This window comes from Onychomys torridus, chromosome 7 (genome assembly GCF_903995425.1).
Source record: "Onychomys torridus chromosome 7, mOncTor1.1, whole genome shotgun sequence".
NCBI lineage: Eukaryota > Metazoa > Chordata > Mammalia > Rodentia > Cricetidae > Onychomys > Onychomys torridus.
In genome coordinates this window covers 70,849,988-70,875,033 of record NC_050449.1, presented here as the reverse complement: position 1 = coordinate 70,875,033, position 25,046 = coordinate 70,849,988, and the positions used below count along the sequence as shown (strand labels likewise).

The 25,046-nt window shown below is 45.2% G+C and overlaps 1 protein-coding gene across 2 annotated transcripts in view; it reads left to right on the top strand.

The window, feature by feature from the left end:
* Positions 1–25,046, top strand: part of Lrrc1 (leucine rich repeat containing 1) — a 117,957-nt gene that overhangs the window by 70,117 nt on the left and 22,794 nt on the right. For both annotated transcript variants that reach the window (XM_036193535.1, XM_036193536.1), the window contains exons 3-8: positions 3,910–3,988; positions 7,813–7,902; positions 21,559–21,615; positions 21,806–21,869; positions 22,206–22,280; positions 24,571–24,715. In XM_036193535.1, the coding sequence (XP_036049428.1) occupies positions 3,910–3,988; positions 7,813–7,902; positions 21,559–21,615; positions 21,806–21,869; positions 22,206–22,280; positions 24,571–24,715 (510 nt within the window). The remainder of the gene's footprint in view (positions 1–3,909; positions 3,989–7,812; positions 7,903–21,558; positions 21,616–21,805; positions 21,870–22,205; positions 22,281–24,570; positions 24,716–25,046) is intronic.

Below are 25,046 nucleotides of genomic sequence, written 5' to 3'. Positions count from 1 at the left end.
ATTTGGTGTTTTGTGTTTGTCAAGGCTCTCTAGAGGAAGAGTATTTATTGCAAAGGGGGTTTATTAGATCGCCTTACAGGATTTGAGTTGGGTAGTCCAGCAGTGGACAAATGCACACCGGGAGGACGTGGTGCTGGCTCAGTTCACGGGGCTGGATGCCTCGGCAGTCACAATCCGGTAATGAGATCCTGGAGTATTCCTGGAAAGCCACTGGTCTTCAGTCCATGTTGAAAGGCTGAAGAAGCTGGGTTCTTGATGGCAGTGAAGGGTGGCTGCAGTAGCCGCAACAGGGTTGATGCATTCACAGGCAGGGAGAGAAGGCAGGCAGGCAGGCAAAAGCAGCATTGTTTCCCCTTAGAACGATTCATATCTGGCTGCTGCCAGAGGTGCCATCCACTTGGGGAAAGGTCTTCCAACGTCAATTAACCTTTCTAGGAATTACCCTTAGTGACCTGTCCAGATGTGTGTCTCTTAATTTATTCTAGACTCAGTGAAGTTGATAATCAAGATTAGTCATCAGAAGTTCACCCCTTGTCAGCTTGATACCTAATTGTATCTCCTTATATCATACTTAATTTCCAAATGAAAAAAAAATGCCGGCCATAATTCTACCTAACATGATATAACTATCCTACATTGAACTAAAAACACGGTTATTAACAAACTAGGACAGAAACCCTCACGGCAATTAGAATTTCATTTCTGTAACTGGTCATTTGGCCTTAACTGGTATTTATACTGCCTTTTCCTAATAACCATTCTGTATTTCCTTCACTCTCAGCAGCAACTCGGCATGTCTTGCTTGGTTCTTTATCTGGAGAGGTGACTCATGCTCTCATTTCTATAAGTTATGGGCCATTTATCATCTTGCCTGGTTTGAGTTGTAATTTCCTACTGACCGTAATCATAGGACGTCGTACCACCAAGAGACACCATAATGGATTCTTTTCTACTCTGGATATACCTTTTTACATGGTGAAAAAGCAGTCAAGTTTCCTGAGAGCCTGTATGAATCATCCTTTCTAACACAAACTCAATTCTCAGCCTCTTGAGAAAGTGGCCAGGGAGCAGTCTTAGCTTCCAGTTTAATGGAATAGCTGTATCTCCAGCAGGAGCATTTTCTTCCATGGAATCAAAACATTTGGCCAACAGAACCTGAGGTCAAGCCAGACTTGGTAGTGGGTCACCGAGGATGATGGTACATCCCCATTTCTACCCCTTAATTCGAGGACTTTAAAACCCAGACTGGAGGAGAAACAGTGCTATATATAGCGGATACTGATGTAGCCTCCTGGAGAACCCTGCTCTAGGCCTCCAGTCTATTGCTACCTAATTGGCATCGTGACTGTGTCTTTAAAAGGCCATTCCACCATTTTGTCAAGCCAACTGCTTTCCTTGGTCAGAAGCAATACTGTGTGGAATACTGTGACTGTGATAAGGCAATATGTACATTAATGGGCAGTAATTTGGGCAGAACTACATGCAGGAAGGCTAATCTACACCCAGAAGTATCTGGTATTCTTCCAGTAAGGACAGAGCCTGCTACCAGGTCCCCTGGCTTACCACTCCAGGAATAGTGCCCCTGGGAGCTCAGTATTGTTTTCTGTAGCTGACATGTCTGGCATTCAGTAGCAAATCCAGCTTTGTGAGTGGAAGTAGACATTGTTAAAGCCATGTGTGGCCTCCATCCCTGTCACCGTAGCCATTTTGTCCATGTGGGATTGGGCAGTGACGGGTAGTCAGGGCAAGAGGTTGACTGCTGTTCGTAGAGTGGGTCATCCTATCTACGAATCATTGTTTCCTCCGTTGAGGTAGCCTTTCAGAATTTACACGTGACACTAATGTCTTCATGTTCCTTGCATAGTTGGAGAGATTAATCCATATATTTCTTTCTTAGCCGTCTTTCCTGTCAGTTTTCTAGTTCTGTATCTTCCTGGTTTGCCTCCATTCAGTACATGGCCGCAGCTCACAAGTCACTGCTTACTTGCACACTGAATAGCTTTCCTTCCAAGCAACACACGCAAGTCATGTGCACTACGCAAAGATTCGCCTGTTACAAAGATTTCCCTTTACCACTGTCCTTCAGCGTTGTTCCATCCCTGTCTGCTGACACTTGAGTTACTGCTGGGCATGCTGGATCACAGAGCCCAAAAAGAAAAAGAGCCTGCACATCGGGGGTTGGGGGGGGGAGGGGGGGACTGTTGAAGAGCTGGCTTCTGTTCTGGGCCACGCTTAAAACTAGCAACTTTCCAAGTCCCTCAGTATATGGGCCAGTTACACGACAGAGTGGGGGATATGCTCCTCCAGAATCCAAGGAGACCCTCTCAGCATTGTGCTACTTTCTTGGCGATAGGAAGGGATAGGACCAACAACTTATCTTTCCCCTTAGAAGGGGTGTCTCTGCATAACCCACACTGCTGGGCTTGAATCTTGGTTGGATTTGGTTTCCATCCTCGGATGTGTGTACTCTTTACCAACGGGTTCAGAGTGGGTGGTTCTCTCCTGCTCACTTGACCCTGTCAGCATATGCCATCAATACGATTGGACTGTTTTGATACCATGTGGAAAAGACAAATGATCATAATCCCTGTGAAATAAGTTATGGCATAGGGCTGGGGAATGAATAATAAATACCCTTGAGGTAGGAAAGGAAAAGAATTGTCTCTCATGGTCCTTAAGGACAGGTATTGAGATAAAACACCTGTAAGACTAATGGCTACTTAAGCAAGGATGGTGTTGTAGCATCTGCTACCACAGCTGCTTTGGGAGTCACAACTTGATGAAGTTTGTGATCACCCTCTCACCTGCCTCTGTGAGCTCCTGTCTTAACCGGAGGGCCACAATCCTTTTGGGGGCTCCCAGAATCAGTGTCAATCGTGGACCACTGTTTAATAGGCTCTGAAAGGTCTGATTGTTTCCTTTCCCCCATTATAAAAAAGGCCAGAGGTTCTTTTAGGGAAGGAAGGATGGGGATGAAACATGAAAAAAGACTAGCAAACCTTTCCACAGTTGCAGTGGGTCCTTCCTCAAGGGAACATAGCCTCCCTTTCATTCAAGGGGTCCTGGGTCTATAAACTAGCTAAAGTCTGGGGATTGGTCAAGCTGCCATGAATGTCTGTTGCTATGACTCAAGGCAGCCATTCATCTGTTCTGCAATTTTTCTGCTTACATAACTCAAGCAGGAACTTAGACGTCCTGTGAAGTCCATTTCACTTCTGGGAACATGATGGTTAATTATCCAGTGCCAAAGGTCTACACAAGTCAGACCATTATGAACATTGCTTTTTCTATGTTGTCCTTTATAACAAGTGAGCTCACCCTGCTCTGGTGGTTTAGTACTACCTCTTGACCCTTGCTGCTCTGGGTTCCACATGACCCATTGTATCCAGGTGTTCCAGTTGTGCACCTGTGACTCGTACTGTAAGGTGTGGCATACAGGGAGAAACAGTGACAGCTCCTCAGCTGTGCTGGTTCCCCTCTCACAAGTCTGTTTGTTGCAGTGTGAGTGAGGACATGTCGCCTCTGCCCCCATCTCCAGCCTCCCGGTATCCCAGAGCCTTGGGTTCATCCACACCAAGCCAAGGCGTATCAGAGCGCTCCAGCTCATTTGCACCAGACCGTGTTTTGACTCACACTTCAGTCAACCAGCCAAATAAACTGTTGGCACCTCTCTAGTTGTGTGAGCTAAAATATGAAACCCAGAACCTGTGCTCCTTGGAACTGTACAGTTTTAATGTGCTTCCTTATAGAACATATTTTCTGAAAAAAAAAATGTAGGAAAATGGTTCTGACAAGTCGGGACCACATTCGAATGAGGTAACGGCATCTGGGTTTTCTCTTGTGATTATAGTCAGTCCTAAACATGCTGAAAATGTTAACAATGCTGATGAACTTTCTTTGCTCCTCTAGATATCCCTGAAATTCCAGAAAGCATCTCCTTCTGTAAAGCGCTGCAGGTAGCTGACTTCAGTGGAAACCCCCTCACCAGGTAACCTTCATACTTTGCATTTCTAGATAAGATGCTCAGGGTAGCATGTCTTACAGCAGAGCAAAGGATATGGCCATGTGACGCATCCAGTAGGTGCCTAGATGGGGCACTGTCTCCACCAAGTAAGATGGACTTTAGTGTGATCATAAATAAGCAGTGGAAGAAGGCAGCTGGTACTGGTGGAATCGTTGGTCAGGAGGACAGGGTCCCCAGGACTGTATAAAGCAGGAGTGAAAGAGTACATTTCTGAGCAACATGAAGAGCTGTAGCTTAAACAAAATTCTCCGTTGGGTTGACGAGATGGCTCAGCAGGTAAAGGAAGGCACTTGTCAGAAAATCTGACGGTTAGAATTCAGTGCCTGGGTCCCACATAACATAAGAGAACTGACTCCTGTGGGTTGTCTTCTAACCTGCACACATGCACCATGACACACATATGTGCACTGTGGTGTGTGTGTGCACAAATGTGTGTATGTGCTGCTAAATAAACGTCAAAATAAAATAAAAATAAATTCCCAAATTCGTCTCCTGTCTTATAGGATCAGATTGAGGCCAGAGAGATTCCCAGGAAGTTAGTTTCCTTTATTGATCTTGGGGCTACACAGTGCTTTTCTACTGAGTTATGCACCCAGCCAGAGAAGTCTTATTCAACTTACTTTTTACACTCCAGTGATGAAACATTTATAATATCCACTTCTATACAAAAGCACATATACACAAAACATTTTGTTGGTGTCTTACACACATACACACACACACACACACACACACACACACACACACACACACCCCACTCCAGACAAAGTTTCTCTGTGTAACAGTCCTGACTGTCCTGGAACTCATTTTGTAGACCAGGCTGCCTCTGCCTCCCTCCCACATGCTGGGATTAAAGGTGTGCGCCACTACTGCCCAGCTATAAAAAACTTTTTAATCCCATTATTTTCCTCCTTTTGCATTAGCTATGGGGGCTCCTTAGGTTTATCATTCTGAGTCTGGGCACCTGCCCCATTTTACTACTGAACTCAGCTCTGTCCTTCCTGGTTCCACAGAACACTGTCTGGGTGAGCTTGAGGGGCGTTATCATGGCTTTCCTGGTGGCCTAGCTGAGTTGGGAGTCCACTGACACCTGCCTCTAAGTGTCTGTGTTGCCAGGGTAATTGAATTAGTGCCCATATGGCAATTCAGAGACTACTCTTGGGTGTGTATTCTAGAGGTTTCTCTGGGCCGGTGAGTCCATTTGTAGGATTTCTCAAGGCTCTGTACATAGCTGTTCCCTTTGAGTTTGAACTGGATTGATCTTATTCATTTCAAAACTGAGACTCCCTGAGTATGAAGCAATTCCCTATTTAATTTTGTTTTACCCATACCTCATTTCCAAGAATTAAGTATTTTTTTATGGTGTTTCTGGTTTCTCTCTTTTGGATTTCAGTGACTGATACTCTTATCATGACTGAAAGATAATAATCAAGAGTTATATAAAGCTAGTGCCTTTATTCACTCTTTACTGTCCTCCAGCTGTGCCATCTTTCCCAGTCACCATCACACAGTTCTCTTCTCAGAACCTCATAGGTTCGTGCTCCCCAGGCTTTGAGAGCCTCCTCAGCGCCTTTGTGCTGAACAGTCTCCACCCTGATTGCCTCTGGCTGCCTCTGTCAGTCTCACTTCTCAGCTTCCCCTCCCCCACAGTTCTGATCCTTTCAGCTTCCCTCAGACTGCAGGCAGAGCACCCCGTCTTCAGAAAGCCTTTCCGCTTACTCCCTAGTGCCCCCCCCCCCCCGCCGTCCTTCACAGCACCCACTCTGTGCTGTGTTTTCACAGCACTTGACATTGACATGTGAGCTGTCTCCCTGATGAAGACTCCCCCACAGACGTGAGGAAATGACGTGCATTTCTCTCTTATTATGGTATCTCCAGTCCAACTGTAATTCTTGAAGGAAGTGCTCAGAGGTCACTGAACTGAGCTAACTGAGCATTAAGGCAGCCCCCATGGCCTGGCAAGCTGGAGAATGCTGTGTGGTGCAGCCGAGACTTAACCACTCAGTCACTTAAATCGCCTTCTGCTTTTCTGCTTTTCTCTTCCTAATGTCTGCTACCAGTTGACTCCACAAATTATCTGAAGGCGTTCTCAGGGAGAATACACTCAGCTTACGTGAGCCTTTCATGCCTGTTTTTATCCTGGCCTCAAACGTGGCAGGATTCTTTGCGAAAAGCCATTTCATTTGGCAGGTATCCTGATGCTAAGAATTAAGATGTTACCTGTGAGCTGAGAGCAGCGTGGTAATTGCTTGGCTTGGCCCACTTAGTTTATGGCTGGGGAGAGAACCTCAGCTAGATGAACAGACTCCTCAACCCCCGTGCAGCTAGTGTGAACAGTGTTGGAACCTCCTCACCCTCACCCGGCTTCTGGTTCCTCACCATCCTGCACCCCTACATGCCACTCTTCCTGCTAGCAGCTGGAGAAAGGCAGAGAGCAGCCAGCTAAAGCATTTTACTCGCTTTAAGAACATTTTAGGTATTTTTAAGATTATAAAGGAATATGTATGTCTGGCAAAACTCAAGATAGATCAAGTGAGTTCTGTCTTTTGAATTATAAGTAACTATCTTTAGCAATTGATTCCCAATAACATAATAAAACATTCCTGTTGGTACCCTGTTCTTGGGTGCCTGGATTGGGCTTTGAATTATGAAATTAACCTGTATCAATGTCAAAACATTAATACAGAATTTCTTCTTCTTCTTTTTTTTTTTTAAATACAGACAAACCTAGCAAAGGAAAAGTATAGTGATCAAGAGCTCACTACTAAAGCCAGAGGTCTGCCCATGCTGGAAGAGAGAGAGAGAGAGAGAGAGAGAGAGAGAGAGAGAGAGAGAGAGAGAGAGAGAGAGAGAGAGAGATGGGGGGGGGGGGAGAGAGCTGCATCTCCTTTTAGATGTGATGAGATTCTGTTTGTTATCTTTAGTCATGATTTTCCCTCTAAATATAGGTAACGGTAGGAGTATTGAAACTAGAATTTCTTTGTACATTTTAAATAATGATTTTGTATGGAATCCTTATGATTTTGTGGTGTTTGAGACGTGCTGAAATGCATTTGTGTAGACTACGTAGTGAAAGGAAGCATTATCCAAAACGAGTGGCATCTTGAATTAAAGAAGCAGTCCGGACAGGAGCAGCTGGCTGACAGCCCGGCGGTGTGGAGTAATCCTGTGCTCTGGGCAGCGGTGGGGAGGGAGAAGGACAGAGCAGCTGTCCTGTGGCTTAAACGCCCGCAGGCCACTCAGTTTTCTCTGCATTTTCTTCTCATCGGTGCAGTATTTTCACACCCAGCAGGTTTTCATTTGGGTTTTTTCCCCTTAGGATTTATTCTTTTTTTTCTTTGAGATGTGGTCTCACTGTGCGGCCTTGGCTGGCCTGGAACTCACAGAGACCCACCTGCCTCTGCCTGTGAACTGGGGGCTGGAAGGTGTGTGCTGTCACACCCAGCCAGATTCTCAGCAGTTTTGGCTCCCGTGGCAGCATCTGTCTTTCGCATAGAACACCCGGCACTCCACGGCACCTTCTCTTCACTGGAGCAGGCACAGCCACCATTTTTGTGATTGGGATTGTATCACCCCACCAGGAAGTATCCACACGGCCCGTGCTGCCTTTGGTGGACAAAGCCTTTTGCTTTCGCTCACAGGGGTAGTATATATAGGAAGGCAAGGCAGGTATTCCATAGTGTAAGGTATTTCAAGAGGCTCTTGCAGCCCCCACATGGAAGGGGTCTATAGTTATACTTGGCCTACACTGCTTTTTTTTTTAATTAACATTTTTGTTGTTGTTGTAGGTTGCCAGAGAGCTTTCCTGAACTACAGAACTTAACATGTCTTTCTGTAAATGACATCTCACTGCAGTCTCTGCCAGAAAATATTGGGAAGTAAGTTTTTACAGAAGTCTGTGAGTACCAGGGGTGAGAGGAAGCTTGCCAGCCTCATCCTATGCCACTGCAGCTTTTAAACGGAGAGTGCCGTTCACCCATCCTCTGATATCACCTTCAAGAAAGATGGAAGTCAACCCTCCGTTTGTGTGTCCAGTTGCTCCTCTGTGTTGTTACTTATTGTCCATCTGTCCTCCCCTGTGCTCACATCTGCACGTGTGACGAGTCCAGAGGACCGTACATGTTAGTTAGGTCCCTTTGTCGCTCTCTGCTCTATTCCTTTGAAACAGGGTCTCTCAGCGAGCCTGGGGCTGGCCTGGTGCCTAGCAATGCCCGGTGATTCCTGTCTCCACCACTCACAGCGCTGGGCTTACAGGCATACATTTCTCAGCTTTTTACAGCAGTTCTGGGATCCAGATTCTCATTCCTGCTTAGCACGTGTACACTTACCCACTGAGCCGTTTCTCCAGTGCCCAGTTGTTCCTAAATTTTAATGGTTATAAACTGTCCCGCTATTTTTTATTTGTAAGAAATCTAATTTGTTTGAAATTTTGTTTTTGAAGATTGTGTGTGTGTGTGTGTGTGTGTGTGTGTGTGTGTGTGTGTATGTGTGTGTATGTGCATGTATGCATGCCATATGTTTTTGAGTGTTCATAGAGGCCAAAAGAGGATGTCAGGTTCCCTGGAACTGCTTGATACGGGTGCTGGGAACTGAATTCTGGACTCCATTTGCTTGGAAATGTAGGCCAACAGCGGACCGTTAGTACCTCACCAAACTAAACACTTCCTCTGCGGCAAAGGAAACAAGCAGCTGAGTGAAGATGAGGCTCACAGAGTGGGAGAGAAACTTTGCCAGCTCCACAGCTGATATGTCAATATCCAGAATATACAAAGAACTCCAAAAGCAAAGAGTCGAGAAAGTGACCCGGTTGAACAGTGGGCTGTGGGTCTGAACAAAGCGTTCCCAAAAGAAGAAATAAGAGTAACTAGAAGCACCGTGTTCAGACTTGTTCTGTACAAAGCCATCAGGGAAGGCGACAGGTTTATCGATGGAACCTTAACAAGGACCTGTCCATAGTTAGCCTTTGCAGAGTGTCCTTTTTATCTCACAGCCAAGAAGCCAGTGCAGAGTCCCGCCCGCTGTTCACTCACCAACTGTGACGCAAAGTGTTGGAAATGGTTGAGTATCACCCGTGCTGTATGAGCATGAAGATGATAAACGTCAGCCTAGTGCTCCCGGGAGTGGAGGGGGGGTGGTGTGGCAGCGCATGTTGTAGTTTCTTATTTTTAGTAAAAATGTTTAAGCTGAGTGTGGTGGCACACACCCCTAATCCCAGAGGCCGAGGATCTTCATGAGCTCCAGGCCAGCTTAGTCTGCATAGTGAGTCTTAGGATATCCAGGGCTACAAGTTAAGACCTGTCTTAATCGTGTGTGTGTGTGTGTGTGTGTCTTAGATATATAAAACCATATGCATGTATATCTACATAACCATATATACATATACATACATATATATGTATGTATAATTTTCTTTTATCTTCTATAAAATTTTATGTGTATTTTTAATATGAGCAACATATTGATGCATAACGTATCATATTTAAAATAGTACATGTAAGGATTATAAAGGTTCATTGTAGGTGTGTAGAAAGCAGCTTTTTATTATAGACTGTTAGGGAGGCATCTAAGCCCTGTACCAGTGGTTCTCAAGCTTTGCTTTTCTGGCCTCCAGTGGGTTCTGTTGAAGTCTTCCCAGATCACGCTGGAAGTGAGAACCAGTGCTTGGGTGGTCTCTGATGATCTTTGTGTCAGTTAGCTTTACTTTTGAAAAGTCCCCCCACAGACATTTTTCTAGTTAAACTTGGGGGATTGCAGTTTCAGACGCTTTGTTAACGTTTATAGCTGCACACAATGTGCAGATGTTCCTGTGGTACAGATCCGTGTATAAACCAAGCAGAAAACTCTGGAGCCTTTCCTGCAAATGTATTTAAAAATCTGCCCAGTACCCTCTTTTTCCAAGTCCACTGAAGTATGTTCTTCATGTAAAGGTAGAATGCCTTCCTCTTTTGCATTACCTTCTGTAGTGACAGGAAGAGGGGAAGAGATTCCAGATCTGCGGGGTCCCTGACCCCGCTTACTCCCCATATGTAACCGCGTCAGTTCTGCATCTATATAGAAAAGACTAGGTGTTGGGTGTTCACTTGTGTGTTTATAACCAGAGTGTGTACCTGCACCAGGACTCCAGTGACAGCAGGGGATGGGTGGCACTTCTGTTTTCCTGCCAGGTGAACACACACAACAGAGCACACAGGATCCACTCCTTCTGCTCTGTGAGGCATCCTGGATTCTGGACTAGGAGTTCCGGACTCTCCGCCGGAACTGTGTTAGCCTGTCTCTATGCGGTGCTCTGCACTCAGCTATAAAAAGCAGTTATGAAGAAGTAACTATGGAAAGCACAGCTTCTATTGCCGTAAAACTTTCTAATGAAGAATAAGTATTGTCTGTTGAAAGTTCTTAATTTTTCTGACATAAGGAGCTATGAAGGAGAAAGGGGGTTATTTTTAGGAGAGAATATCTGCCAAAAGAATGGGAAGCCTTTCCTGTTCTAGTCTCCGTTCTGACATTTATCACATTTACTTCTCTGCCTTTGTTGCCAGAAAGCTTAAGCTAATTCTGATGTGTAGTGGGAGCAGCTGTGGGAACTTCTGTGCAATGAGAGGAAATAGGGAATGGACTTCAGCGCAATGAGGGAAGCAGGGAGTGGGGTGAGGTAGCTGCACCCTTGCTCCCAAGGCTGGCACCAACCACCCTGTGTGCCCTTAGCGTCTTCTGCAGAATGGTGATAAGTAAACTAATGTTTGCATGGCTCTGCATGGTTGAGTTAGCTGGAGAATTCGAGTCTTCCTCACAGATACTGCAGTTTTTAAATTGCCGGCTTCTCACAGTAAGCACATTTTGTTTCTTCCTGCTTCCCAGAGTCTTAGTGTTTTAGGTCCCGAGTTGTTCTGTGAGTTTGCACTTTACACCTGCTAGGATGATCATAGAAAAGCTACATGGCAGCCAGTGTCCTCTTTACACCAGCGAGGATGATGTCGAAAAGGTACACGGTAACAAGTGTCACTGAAGATTTAGAGAAGTTGAAGCCTTTACCTGCTGCTGGTGGGAAAGTACAGCAGTGCAGCATTATTGCAGTAGTGTGGGCAGGTTCTTTCTCAGAGTTGAACTCAGTTCCCACGTAGCCCAGCTCTTCTAGGCGTGTTAAAGAGTTAAAGACATGTCCATACAAAAATTTGTTGGTTGAGTTCATAGCAGTGTTCTTCATAATACCCCCAAAGTGGACTCAAACTTGGAGCCATGAGAGAATGGATAAATATGATGTACACCCATCAATAAACTACTATAAAAGAAACGAAGTACTAATACATGCTGCAACATGAGTGAACCCTGAAAAGATACTAAGTTAAAGAAGAAAAAAAAAAAAAAAACTAGACCCCAAAGGTTACACAGCACTGACTCTGTTTATACAGAGGAACGAGTATGGTCTAGTCTGTAAGGAAAGAGTACTTGTTAGAGGCTGAAGGGTAGGACACGTTTGAAGAATAAAGGATTGAATTTTAATTAATTCTTCTAGTTAGATGTACTCAAAAGAATTAAAAACATGTACGTACAAGAATGACTCTGATTCTTTCTGAGAGGATAAACATTTTCTGGAATTAGTAGTAATGTTTGCATAGCTTGTGAATAAAAGTGCTAACAGCAGGGAATTGTACACTTCAGAAAGAGAATTTAATACTTGATGAATTGCTCTAAGTTCACCCCTGGCCAGCACACGTGTCCAGTCTTTACAGTGCTCAGGTGATACAGAGTGGGGGTGAAGGTTGGGGAGACTGAGACCCCACACAATGAGCAGGGCATACCAAGGACTTGGGGAGCCTGTGGTCCAGCCCTGGTTGGTGTGCTGCTTGGTCTTGGCCTTGTCTAGCTCCTCCACGAAACGGTCATGTGAAATAATGCTCTAAAAAAGTTAGTGTGAGCGTACTCTCAGGCCTTTAATTAAAACTTCTCCTCAAAGTGGAGCCTGCCTAGAATAGCAGAAGTGTCTACCATGAGCTGATGTAGTTCCCAGCACAGCCATCGGTCATTGACTAGTTCCTATCAGTAAACATGTAATTATGATAATTCGGTGGTAGAAATAGACCAAGTTGGCAGGCCTTAGGTTCTCTGGCAGACTGAGCTAGCACATGTGGGTCTGATTTTGTATGTGCCGCTCCGTCCTTGGAGCCAGTGACCTTGACTTCAGTGGACTTGAACTAAGTAAGCCCTGCGGCCGTGGCTGACTTAACTGTGGTGTGATAGAAGAGAAAAACCTTTGAGAAAACTGTTGCCATATTAAATACTCTTTTTTTTTTTTTATTTTGAAGTCTGGGAATGGCTATACAATATTGTTTCAAAAGCAAAAATAATTTTTTTTTTTAAAGTTTGAGATGGGGGGCATAGTTTACTGGTAAAGTACTTTCAACAGCAAAATTGTATTTTTTTTCACTCATTGTTACTGTAAATGTTTATGGTTTTTTTTGTATGATTTTGCAGCATGTTGTCATTTGTTTGGTTTAAGTATCTTTCACTCTGTTTTCTAGATGATTTGGTAATGAAAATCAAAGTGGTTTTAAAAAGAGTATTATTTAAAACAGTTCAAAAAATGTGAATTTCTCAAAATAGCCGCTCATTCACTCCCTTGAAATAGATTCCTAAATATACAGTCGGCCTCCGTTCTGACTTAGAGTGTAACTTCTGCCCCGCTGTTCTGAACTGGATGAAACAGGAGCAGTTGCAGGAGGCATGGCTTCCTATGCTTCCCGCAGGCTCCTTGGCTTTCTTCCTCTGCTGCTGCTTCAAGGCGGGGTGGGAGGGTGGGGGGATGGGAGAGGGGGGTGGGGGAGTGGGAGCGTGGGGGTGAGGGGTGGGTGTCCTAGAGGACAGTGAAGCCATCTTAGCAGTACTGCACAGAAACTTAACGTGCCGGGAATGAAAGATGAGCTGTTTATTCATAGGGAATGATTTTAAAAGTTAAGGATTGTGTCAGAGGTGAGATACTGTGTGGCTGTTTTAAGAACAATGTGTGTACAAGGTAAAAAAGGAGGCACTGTCTGCTGAGGAAAGCAGTGTGGCAGGTGTATGGTAGATGCCAATTTTCTACTTCAAATAATATGACAGGGCTGGAGGGTGGCTCATTGGCTAAGCACATGCTTTTTTTTTTTTTTCTCTTGCAGAGACCCAGGTTCAGTTCTTAGCGCTCAACAAGTTCACAAGCATCCGTAACTCCAGTTCCAGAGACTCTGTTTCCCTCTTTTGATTCTGTGGGCATCAGTCATGCACATAACACACATTACATACATAGAGGCCAATCACACATACAATGAATACATCTTTAAGGAAAAAAAAAAGACTGGGAACTGAAGGCAAGGCTCAGTGGTAGTGCTTGCTGCTCCTCTAGGGACACAGGTTCTGTTCCCGGCACCTTTATCGGGTGGCTCACAGTGCCCATAACTCCAGGAGATCTGATGCCCTCTTCTGGCTTCTGCAGCATATGCACACCCATGGTGAACATAAGTTGAGGCAGGCACACACACACAAACACATAATTTTTGGGGGAGGTTTTTAAAAAAGACTGGAGTCATACCTTCTTGTCTTTGCTTAAAGGAAAATTCTAGTTAAAATGTCTTTTGAAAAGTAATTGTGAGGGTGTATTAGAAGGGAATAAGTATGGAAGGAGAACTTCTTGCTGAGCATGTGGATTTAAATACGTGTGTGTGTCTTCTAGTGCATACGTATATGTATGTATATGCATATGTATTGCCAGTTAACAAGTTCACTCACCAACTCCGGAGTGAGAGGTAGCAGAGCAGAGCACTTTCAATGTTATGTGAATCCTGGCCTTTATGCGAGATGGTCAGCGTCTTTCCTTGTACCTTAGCTTTCTCCAGACAGTTAGTTCTTGTAAAGCAGTTATAATAAACACATCATACAGTAAATTGCCAATATCATTAGTAGGATTATTAAAAACTAAGACTTCATATATATTAAGCAATTTTTTAAAAAATTTTTTGAGACAGAGTTTCTCTGTGTAACAGTTCTGGCTGTCCTGGAACTCACTCCTGGCCTCGAACTCAGAGATCCACCTGCCTCTGCCTCCCAAGTGCTGGGACTAAAGGCCTGTGCCACCTCTCTGGGCTCCTCAGTAGCACATTCTTCTGTGGGTTCTGTTAGAAATGAGATACTGCTGACTGTGAGTGCGATATGCTGCCTCGTTGGGAACAGACGCCACGTTAATGCTGCGCTCTGGGAGATGAGGGAAGAGCTTGTTCTTCTCCGTATCAGTGTCTGACTGCTTCTGCACAGACCCTGTGCTGTGTCCGCTGGTAACCGCAGCGGGTCTGGAGAATCATGTTCCACAGTGGGTTGGTAGGTCCTATACGTGGTCTAGCATGTTCCAAGGCAGGATGCTAATGAGAATCAAGCCCACGGTAGGTCCAAATTAGTCTGTTGTCCTCTGACTGAGAATGGTTGGTTTGTCCAGATTCAGGAGTCTCTAGCCAAAGCCTTTTCTCTGTCTTCTGCCCCTGGTTTGTGAGTCACAAATTACAGTGTATGTAAGGTATGAAATGGCCATGCCAGCACCTCACCTTCCTGGGGTCTGCCCTCTGAGATTTCAGTGGTGGGAGATGATTACTTTCTTCCGACACTGACTGGACTTGTGGTAATTTACCCAAGTGTGCTAAGGGACAAGGGATGGCTCAAGTTGTAAAATAACTAGCCGGATTAATTTGAAAGGAAAATATATTAAGCACTAATTACCGTAACAGACACTGTATTTTAGAAGATATTGAGAGTTACTAATGAAATTTCTCAACCAAACAGGTCAGGATTTAAGCCTTTCAGACAGAGTGGCTTTCAGCATGAGGTTGCAGAGTTTGGTTATATAATGTCCAAATCTTTATTTTTAATTTCTGGGAGCCATTATTAATGGTAAGTGTAAGTCTACAGGTCTGACTTTTCTCCCGAGAGAGATGTTGTAGATGTGTAACCCCAGCTGCTCAGGGGACTCCTGGCAGGAGGCTGACAGAGGCATTCTGAGCAATGGGTTAGAAAAGGAGCTCAATCTACATTGTTGTCACTACCGAATGGAGCTGCTTTTGGGGTCCTGTGGAGGGTAGGAACTCTGCCTTAAGGTTGTAGGCATTTTAGTCATGTTTTGCTTGGGTTTTGGATATGCATGGTAACCATGCCATGCACTTTCACTTAAAGAGAATTTTTTAAATCTGTAATTGTTTTTAATTTAGTATTTCAATTTTTAAAAAATTTTGTACATGAGTACTGTATTTGCATCATTTTTACCCTTCTTCCCCCTCCAGCTCTTGCCAGGTCCCCCGATTCCCTCTAGATTCATGATTCTTCAGTTTGTGTGTGCACAGGCAAACTGCATGCGAATACAGATCTAGCCTGCTGAGTGTTCTTCCTATGGGTGTGCATTTCTGTTTAGAGTTGACCACTGGGGATTGGGCAATTTATGGGTTCTCATCCCTGGTTAAGACTCTGCCAGCAATCACTTATTGCCTGTAGCTCTTTATCTAGGGGTGGGACCTTCTGAGGTTCCCTCCCATCTGCCTGGCTTAACAGCTGGTAGTGTCATGGCAGATCTTGTTTTGGTGACATACTGTTAAGATTTCATGGCTACAGCTTCCCTATTATATGTATAGAAGACACTGTCTTGTAGCAGTCATCATGGTACTCTGTCTGGCTCTTACAATCTGTCTGTTCCCCTCCCCCATGATAATCCCTGAGCCTTCAATGGAGGGGTTATGTTGTAGATGTATCCAGTTGTGGCTGGGCACCCCAATGTCTGTTGCTTTCTGTATTTTGATCACTTGTGGATTTCTGTAGTCATCTCGGCTGTATGAGGGATAAGAGTTAACAGTTACCTGTGGATGGCTAAGTATTATACTGAATTAGGAAAGTGGCACTCATAAGTTCTCCTCAAGGGTCCATGACCTCATAAGCCATGGATGGTTGGCTAGGTTTACAGTACTAGTGATGAACTCCCTCCAATGGACAGTGAATTAGTCCACCTAGACAGCTGGTGATTGCTTCCCAGATATAAAGCCACAATTGTACCATTGGAGACATCCTGCCAATCTGGTCATTGTAGTTTGAAGGCATTAGAGCAGTGTAGGGCTATTGATTTCTTTTCCCCCATAGCAATGTGCCTTTGGATACAGTAAGTGTTAGTCCTCAGAGAGGCTTTCAGGTCAGTTCCAGCTCAAGTCTTTGAAGTCCTGTGCCTGAAGTATGTGGTCTTACCTTAAAGTTAGGTCTTACCTAACTTTTTTTTTGGAGATAACCATGATCAACTGCCATTGCCTCTACGGTGTTGGGACTCTCTTGGACTTCCCTGATGAACAACTGGAAGAGAGGTTTCCCATGCCTAACACTTGGGCGTTTGTTAGTTGATGGCTCTTGGGGGAGTATTATCACCCAAGTGGAGTCAGTGCATTTACTATGTATTACATGTATACACATATTTTAAGTAAGCATAAGTAATTTCCCCCCATGTCTTTTTTTATACTATTTTTATTGATTATTTGGGAATTTAACATCATGAATCCTGAGCACACTCTATTCCCAGTCTTCCCAAGTCTGCCCCCTCCCTCCCCTTGTTGTGACTTCCTGCCCCCACCCCAAAGAAAAAGAAGGAAAAGAAAGCAAGTCCAATTTGTATTGTCCCTATACTCACTGGAGCATGGTCAAACTCTTGGTGGCCAGCCCCTTAAAGAGAACTGAATCCTTCCCCACCCACTCGCCTGCCAGAAACAACCAGTTGTGGAGAACTACACTTCAGCATCCTTAGCACAATCTTTAAGAGTTCTGCTTGGTGGCTTTCTGTCTAGGCTGTTTTTTTTTATTTTTTTTTTATTTTTATTTTTTTATTTTGTGTGTGTGTGTGTGTGTGTGTGTGTGTGTGTGTGTGTGTGTGAAGGGGTGAGGTGGGGGAGGAATTTATCTCTCTCTCAGCTCTGAGTCTATAGTTCTCTTTGGTGGCTTTCTGTCTAGGCTGTTTTTTTTTTTTTTTTTTTGTGTGTGTGTGTGTGTGTGTGTGTGTGTGTGTGTGTGTGTGTTAAGGGGTGAGGTGGGGGAGGAATTTATCTCTCTCTTTCTCAGCTCTGAGTCTATAGTCATCAATACCATGGCAAAAGTAGCTTCCCTGCTCTTTGCAGTCAGCAGGAGCACTGATCATGGACTTCCACATGGTTTCTGGAGACAGCATGGACCATGCACATCCACATGGTCTCCAGTGTCAGCATGTGCCATAGACCTCAGCATAGTACCCAGTGGCAGTACAGACCTCGGACATCAACCCAACCCTCTGCCACAGTAGGAACATGGGACCAGACATGCCCCTCTGTGGCAGCATGGAGCCAGACATCACCATGGCCTCAGGTGGCATCACAGGCCACTCACATCTGTATGGCCCTCAGTGGTAGCACAGCATGGACAAGAACATGGCTTCAGGCTGCAGCACAGACTGTGGACATCCACATGGCCCTTGGAGGTAATACAGACCAAAGACATAAACATAAACCCCAGCTGCAGTAGAACCACAGACCTAGACGTGGTCCTTGGCAGCAGCACAGACCCAGACATCATCCTGGCCTTAGGTGGCAGTGTAGGCCATTCATATCAATATAGCCTCCAGTGGAAGCAAAGCCCACGGACATCAGCATGGCCTCAGGCAGTGGCCCAGAACAAGGACATCTGAATGGCCTTCAGAGGTACCTTGGAACATGACCCGGCTCCCAGTTGTTGTAGGACCACAGACATCCACATGAACTTTGGGCTTCAACATGGCCTGGGGCAGTGGACCATGGATACCAAAGTGACCTACAGGGAAGCATGGACTATAGACATCATTTGAGGAGATCCAATCCAGAAAATGATCTGTTTTCGGCTTGAACATCCTGTTGTTGCTCAGAACCAGGGAGATGGTGTGGCTGGGCTGTGTGTGTGTGTGTGTGTGTGTGTGTGTGTGTGTGTGTGGGGGGGGGGGGGTGGCTGAGTCAGAATGGTGTGGCTGTGTGTGTGTGTGTGTGTGTGTGTGTGTGTGTGTGTGTGTTGGGGGTGGGACGTGGCTGGCTGAGTCAGAATACAAGTCCAGGCTGCTGCACACCATCCCGTTGGCCCTATAGCATGCTCGCCCGTCCACTGCAGGCGTCTCTCACACCTACCCCCCTGTCTCACTTCCAGTTCTTCCTCTCTACCGCTCACTCACCACTCTTTATCAATTCCACCTCTGTGTTGAATGTTCGTTTGTCATTTGTCATACTGGTAGTGGAAACTGTGGTGTCACAAACACACACACACATACACATATGTAAACACACGTGCAAACACAAATATTCATTGCAGTGAGTCATTGGTCTCGTTCAAGGTTTCTGGTTTATAAATACTGGACCATCGCTGAGACGCATCTCAGATACCCTGCTGTTGCCAGAGTCACGGTGATCCTGCAGCTCTGGTTCTGCAGTACCTGCTCCTTCACATACTCCAGCAGCCTGTCCGTGGGGTAGATGTTGGGGTAGACCAACTCAGAGCACTGGATCTGGGCCCAGATGGTAGCTGAGCTGGTGAGCCACTGGCGGGCTGGCCTGGCTCCTGCCACCGCTGCTGGCAGCGGGCCCCTATGGCTTCTTCAGGCATCTTTCTGAATTGTCCTCTCTCCCCCTTCTCACTTAATGACACCCATTTCCCCCATTCATCCCAGCTTCATAGCACCTGTGTCCTCCTGACCTCCTTTCTAGAGCTGATTCTCCCCCCTCCCACCATGGTCCCCTTCTACTTTTTACTCTAGGATACTCACATCTGAAGATTAGGAGCCAGGATCCACAAATAAGAAAGAACAGTGTTTGTCTTTGTGGGTCTGGGTTACCTCGCTCTGTATATTTTCTAGTTCCATCCATTTACCTGAACATTTCAGTTTTCTTTACAGCTGAATAGAATTCCATGTATCATATTTTTAACAACACAAAGTGGTAAAAATTCAGGTGTTTCTTAGTTTGGTTGAGCAGGTAAGACTACTGTGTGCATTGGAGTTCGAGAAGTGGTTTTAATGTTTAGCTGGGAAACTTCCAGCAAGCGGTGAGCTCTTGAGATGCCTGATCAGTCCAGTGTAAGGGCAGTCCCTGGCTCAGGGCCAGGTTGAACTGTGGCTTTGCTTCTTCCTAATGCAGGATGCCTCAGTCTTCCCTCCGTGTCATCCTAATGTCGCCCACAAGGGGGTCATGACTGACTTGGTGAGAAGAGGTGTGAAGAGGTGTGAAGAGGAGCCCTGTACAGCTCCTCCCCTCCCAGGCTCCCATCTGTGTTTCAAAACTTCAGAAACATGGTACAACACAGATCTGAAATCTGTGTATAAAACAGCTTTTCAAGATGCATTTGATGGGCCGGGGAGGCGGCCCAGTGTTTAAGCGTGTGTATTGCTCTTGCAGAACACGTGAGTTTTGTTCTCGGCACTCACCATCAGGCAGCCCCCAGTTGGCCTGTCTCTCCAGCTCTTAGGGGATCCGATGCTGTCTTCTGGTATCTGTGAGCAACTGCTCACAAATGTGCATATACAGCCCCCTACACACACACACACACACACACACACACACACACACACACACACACACACAAATTATATAATTTTAAAAAATTAAACAATTTTACAAATCTTAAATTTCTGAAGCAGTAGATGCCCTTAGTTTGTTGAAACAGATATGGAGGTAGGTAATGGATAGGATGACAGTTCGCCAGTGATTTCTTTTTAAATCTAAATGTGAATGTAGGCAGGGGTTACCACCTTTCTAATAAACCTGGTGGAGTGACGTGAACACATATCCCTGAAATCAAATCTTTGCTTTTTCCCTTTCCAAGTGTAACTGTTAGCATTGTGTGTGTTAGTTCTGTCTGGTCTGGGTAGCCATCCCCCATGGCAGTACTTTCACGTGAACACTCGGTTGAAAGAAAGTAAAGCTAGAACTTTGATCGCTAGCCCATTCCATTGGGAAGACATTGGGGTTAAGTCCATGAGTGATTATTTAGAGCAAGGATTTTGGTTTTCTTAAATCATGTTCATTTGGCGACTCTGTTGGCTTTGGCCTTTGCTGGAAACGCTATTCAGTTTTCAGATTCTTATTTTTATGTGTATGGGTTTATGTGTGTGCACTATGCACACACAATGCCAGAAGAGAAACATTAGCTCCTCTGGTACTGGAATTACAGACTGTTGTGAACCATCATGTGGATGCTCAGAACTGAACCCAGGTCCTCTGGAAGAGAAGCCAGTGCTCTTAAATGCTGAGGCATGTCTCCAGTCCCTTATTCCGTTGATAATTGGACAAGATTCAGAATGTATAGTGTCCTTAGCATAGTTAAAAATGTTCCTGGCAGACACATGTTGAGAATCTATGTGTACAGACACGGATCTGTGTCGATGGATGGAAGGACGTTTGCTCATATTTATGCGCTCTGGCTTTTTAGTCCACATGGTCCTAGTTTTGTTGTTTATTATTGGAAAGGCAGAAAGGAAAGGATTAAGGCAGATTAGTGTTGATGCTCAGAAGTAAAATCCTTCCAAATCTAGATGCTGCAAAAGCAATATTAGCAAAATTACTTGGGGTTGGCATGGAGACTAGGTACCTGTGAGGTGAAGGATAGTCGCTTTTTGGAATCTGTACCATGCCGTGCTGAATTAGCTCAGTATGTGGGGGCTTTGTTGATGGGCCACTGTCTGAAAGTGACCCAGATAATCATCGCTCGGGGAGAGCATCTGCCTGTGGCATAGTGTCCTGACAGACTCTCTTATATCTGAAAGACAGGAGAGTCTGCTCCAGAGAGCACCATGCTAGAGTTTAGTGAGGATAAGAGCAACGTCAGTGTAGCTACAGTATTCAGTCAGAGCCTCTCATTATGTTATCTGGTAAAACGGAGGCATTTTCCCTGGTGGTTGGTGGCCATGGGGTAGAGCACTTGGACTTTGTTGAGGTACCCTAGTTTAATTTTTTTTAAATTATTATTACATTTATTTGTGCTGGGGCATGCCTCTGTAAAGGTAAGAAAATGTTTTGCAGGAGTTGGTTCTCTCTTTCCACCAGTGGATTCTGGGGTAGAACTCAGGTTGTTAGGCTGAGCCATCTTGTCAGACCAAGGCACCCCACTTCCAACCGGGCATGGTGTTTCACTGACAGCAGGGAGAAGTCCTAGCCTCTTAAGATTAAAGGCACCGTTCTTCTTATAACAGCACATTTTTCACATTCTGAAGCTGACAGGCACAAAGCTGGTGTCTGTCTTAGTTCAGGGTGTGGTCGTCTTTAGTGGCTAGTGAGTTATTTCCACGTCGCATGTATAAGGTATTGGTGGGTCAAACACTATACTTTTATTAATGCCGTTGTATTGAAACTTGGGAAGTGAAGACTATGTTGATTAGTTGATAAGTATTTTTATCCTGGGGAGTAACAAGAGGAAAGGCTTTAATAAGAGCAGCATGTGGGGGTGTGACAGTGGAGGGGAGTAGGTCTACCTGAGGCGTTTCCTTAACACTGTGTTCTTCTTTGAATTTCTAGTCTTTATAACCTGGCTTCACTGGAACTGAGAGAGAATCTTCTCACGTACCTTCCTGAGTGAGTCTCTGGGGAAATAAGGGGGTTCTGTGCAGAGTGATTGGCAGTATGTCCTTTCCGAGCAGTGCTTCCTGCCACATCCACGTGAACCGCGCTTTCTTTAGGAAACTAGTTCAAGAAAGGAAGTGCACTGCTCTGTGTGCCTCGAGCCTTCTTTCTCTGAGCAGCTTTCTTGTTGGTGTTTCAACAGCTCTCTCACCCAACTGAGGAGACTCGAAGAACTTGATTTAGGAAACAATGAAATCTATAATTTGGTAAGTGTGTATCTGAGAGAGTTGATGGTTTTTGTCCTTATAATCTCAAGTGATTTTGAGGAGTTCAGTAGGGATGCCTTTTCTACAGGTACAGCTAGGAAACATGGGGAATGTGCTTCCGTTCACAGTGGTTGAGAAATACAGTTTGGGGAGAGTCAGGACTAGTGGAGTGATCATGAGGGGAGGGGTTTGGACAGTTTCAGGGGCGGACTCTTGATAGAAGAGAAGTAACAACTCACCCCACTGTGGTTCCCTGTTCCATTTGATGATTCTTTCTCCCATAATGGAAGATGGAGGCCTAGGGCCTTGTTACTATGATGTTACCTTTTGTTCCAGCCAGAATCAATTGGGGCGCTCCTACACCTGAAGGATCTCTGGTTGGATGGAAATCAACTGTCTGAATTACCTCAGGTAATTTAGTGTCTCCCAAAATATACAGCAACAGCAGTAAACTGTGTGTCTTTCCTGCTTCTGTGGGGCTTACTAGAAGACCTCAAAGATAAGAAACATGGTTTGAAAAACACATTTGCAAATAGGCCCTGAGCTTTCACCATTGTGCAGTTCCTCCAGGAGATTGAAAGCCCAGCCCACCGTCTCCCAAGATGCCGAAGTCTGTACTTCATCTCATTCTTCCTACCCAGTGTAGTTTACTTCAAGCCCAGCAGACCTGTGAATTATAAAGACCATAATGAAGACAGTCTAAATCTCTGCCTCGTTTAGTGATGTGCCCAAGTGCTTCCGGGTCATTTTTTTACTATATTTCCCCCTGTGGTAGTTAATGTAAAGTAATATTAAGAGTCCCCCGCTCCCCCACCCCATAGCACTCCCGGTTTAAGCTGGTGTGCCATGGTGTTTAGGCTTTTCTCTATTGTTGTCAGATGTGAGACCCATGTTCTAAGTGAAACAGGCCTTAAACCATTTCCTTCTTCAGAGTAGAGTCTAGCAGACAGCCCTAGTTTCAGATGGCCAGCCGAGAAGCTCCTCCAAAGCTTTCTCCAGCACCACAGGCTTTTCCTGTTGTTACCTCCTCTTCCTCTGTCACAGGGTTCGAATCTTGAGTGTTCGCAGACTGTGCCTTTCATGGTGTGGATGGTCCCGTTCTCAAACAGTCTGCATGCTGCCCTCCTGATTGTGTGGCCCAGTCATGATGGGGCTCCGAGCTGTGGGTGGGGAGTGACAGGGAGAGGCCAGGAAGTCTGACACTAGAAGGACGCACTCAACGCAAACGTAGTTGTCACTGTGATGGCACTGACCTGACAGGGTCTCATGACGTCACCTAGTGACTGATGGAAACCAGACTCTACTTCTGAGACGTGGGCTGGGCTGCAGTCCCGACAGAGAAACAGATGAGTCACTTGGGGTGGCCCCTGCATTCAGCCTCGATTTCACTGGAACACGTGTGAAATTCTTGCCGGAGGACTCCTGGATGGGGGAGAATGCTGTGGGACACCAGGCGTGTAATAAAACACTAGCCGTGTGACATTGAAAGGGGGAGAGCACACGGCTGTGCAGACGTGTGTAAATGACTGTGTGACATGTGGCTCCCCAAATGGGTTGTGCTGTAAGTGCCTATTTAAAAGTCGCCTTTGCCTCTAGCATCAAGTTGTGCGAAACCCAAAGCCTCCTTTAGACTCTGTGGCCGTGATTCGTGTAGTTTACCATGTTCATTGGAAAGGGGTCTAGACATTTACTCAAGTTTCTACGCCTAGATATGTGTTAAAATAACATACTGGGAACTGAGGTCTTAAGTTATTTTACTTTTGTGTCTTATGTGTGAGTGTTTTCCTGGCATGTGTGTATGTCCACCACATTTGTACAGTGCCTCTCAGAGGTTGAGGAGGGTGTTGGATCCCCTGGGACTGGAGTTTGCAGATGGTTATATACTTGCATGTGGGTGCTGGAATTGAACCCAATTCTTTTGGCAGAGTAGCCCATGTTCTTAACCACCGAGCTATCTCTCTAGCCCCAGAACTGAGGATTTTTTTTTGTTGTTTTCTTTGAGACAGGGTCTCTCTGTGTAACAATCCTGTCCATCCTGGAACTTGCTTTGTTTACCATGCTGGCCTGAAACTCACAGAGATCTGCCAGTCTCTGCCTCCCAAAGAACTGGAGATTTATAAAAACAGTTTTTCATATAGACATGAAATATATATGAAACATATTTTTATATGTATAGGTACATATGTATATAAAATGTATTTTGATCATATCCACTCTCCTCCTCCAACTCCCCTCACTCTGCTTCATCTCCTTCCAACTTCATGTCCTCTTTTTTCCCCTTTTCTTTTGGACCCAATAAATCCAGTTAGTGCTGCCCATACGCACATGGGTATGGCCCACCTACCATGGGCCGTGCTCTTAAAGATAAAGGAGTCTCCTTTCTCCAGCAGCCGTCTGTTTCCAGTAGCTCCTCACTTGAGGGCCGTGTGAGACTTTGTGAGCCCCTACCCAGTCTGTGCTCGAGTTTTGAGCAGCTTGATCTTGTGCAGACAACTCCATGTGCTGTGAGGTCCTGAGTGCAACTGTCAGGTCATGTCCAGTGTTTGACAGCATTCACCCCCATCTTCCAACTCGTGCATTCCTTCTGCTCCTGTTTCTGTGATGTAGACCTGAGGTTTGGTTGGGAAAATCCCCAATAGCAAATTCCGTCGTGCTGTGCCAGCTTCAAGCATGTGCTTCTCTTTCTGTGCCATCCACACAGGAAATAGGCAATCTGAAGAGCCTGCTCTGCTTAGATGTCTCTGAAAACAGGTTGGAAAGACTTCCTGATGAAATCAGTGGCCTGACTTCTTTAACAGACTTAGTCATTTCCCAGAACTTACTGGAAACAATTCCTGATGGCATTGGTAAGTATTGGAAAGTAGCAGACACAGACTTCCATCTGCTGTCATCTCGAGCACTTGGAACTCACTCTCTGATTCTTTGCTCATTGCTGTTCAGTGCTGGGAATGTGGCTCCTCACTGCTTGTTTCTTAGAAGGAAAGCAGGGGATAGCAAGTACGTCTGTCCATCCTGGTTTGGCGAAACCTGTAATATTGTTACTTTCAAGCATCGATTCATGTCTACTTCATCCGAGCTCTGTAATTATAAGAGTGACTAGTCACAGTTAGAGGACGTGTTTAAGGCAAATGGGCAGTCACTGGGACGTTTTATATGAGAATCCTAAACAGTCCACGG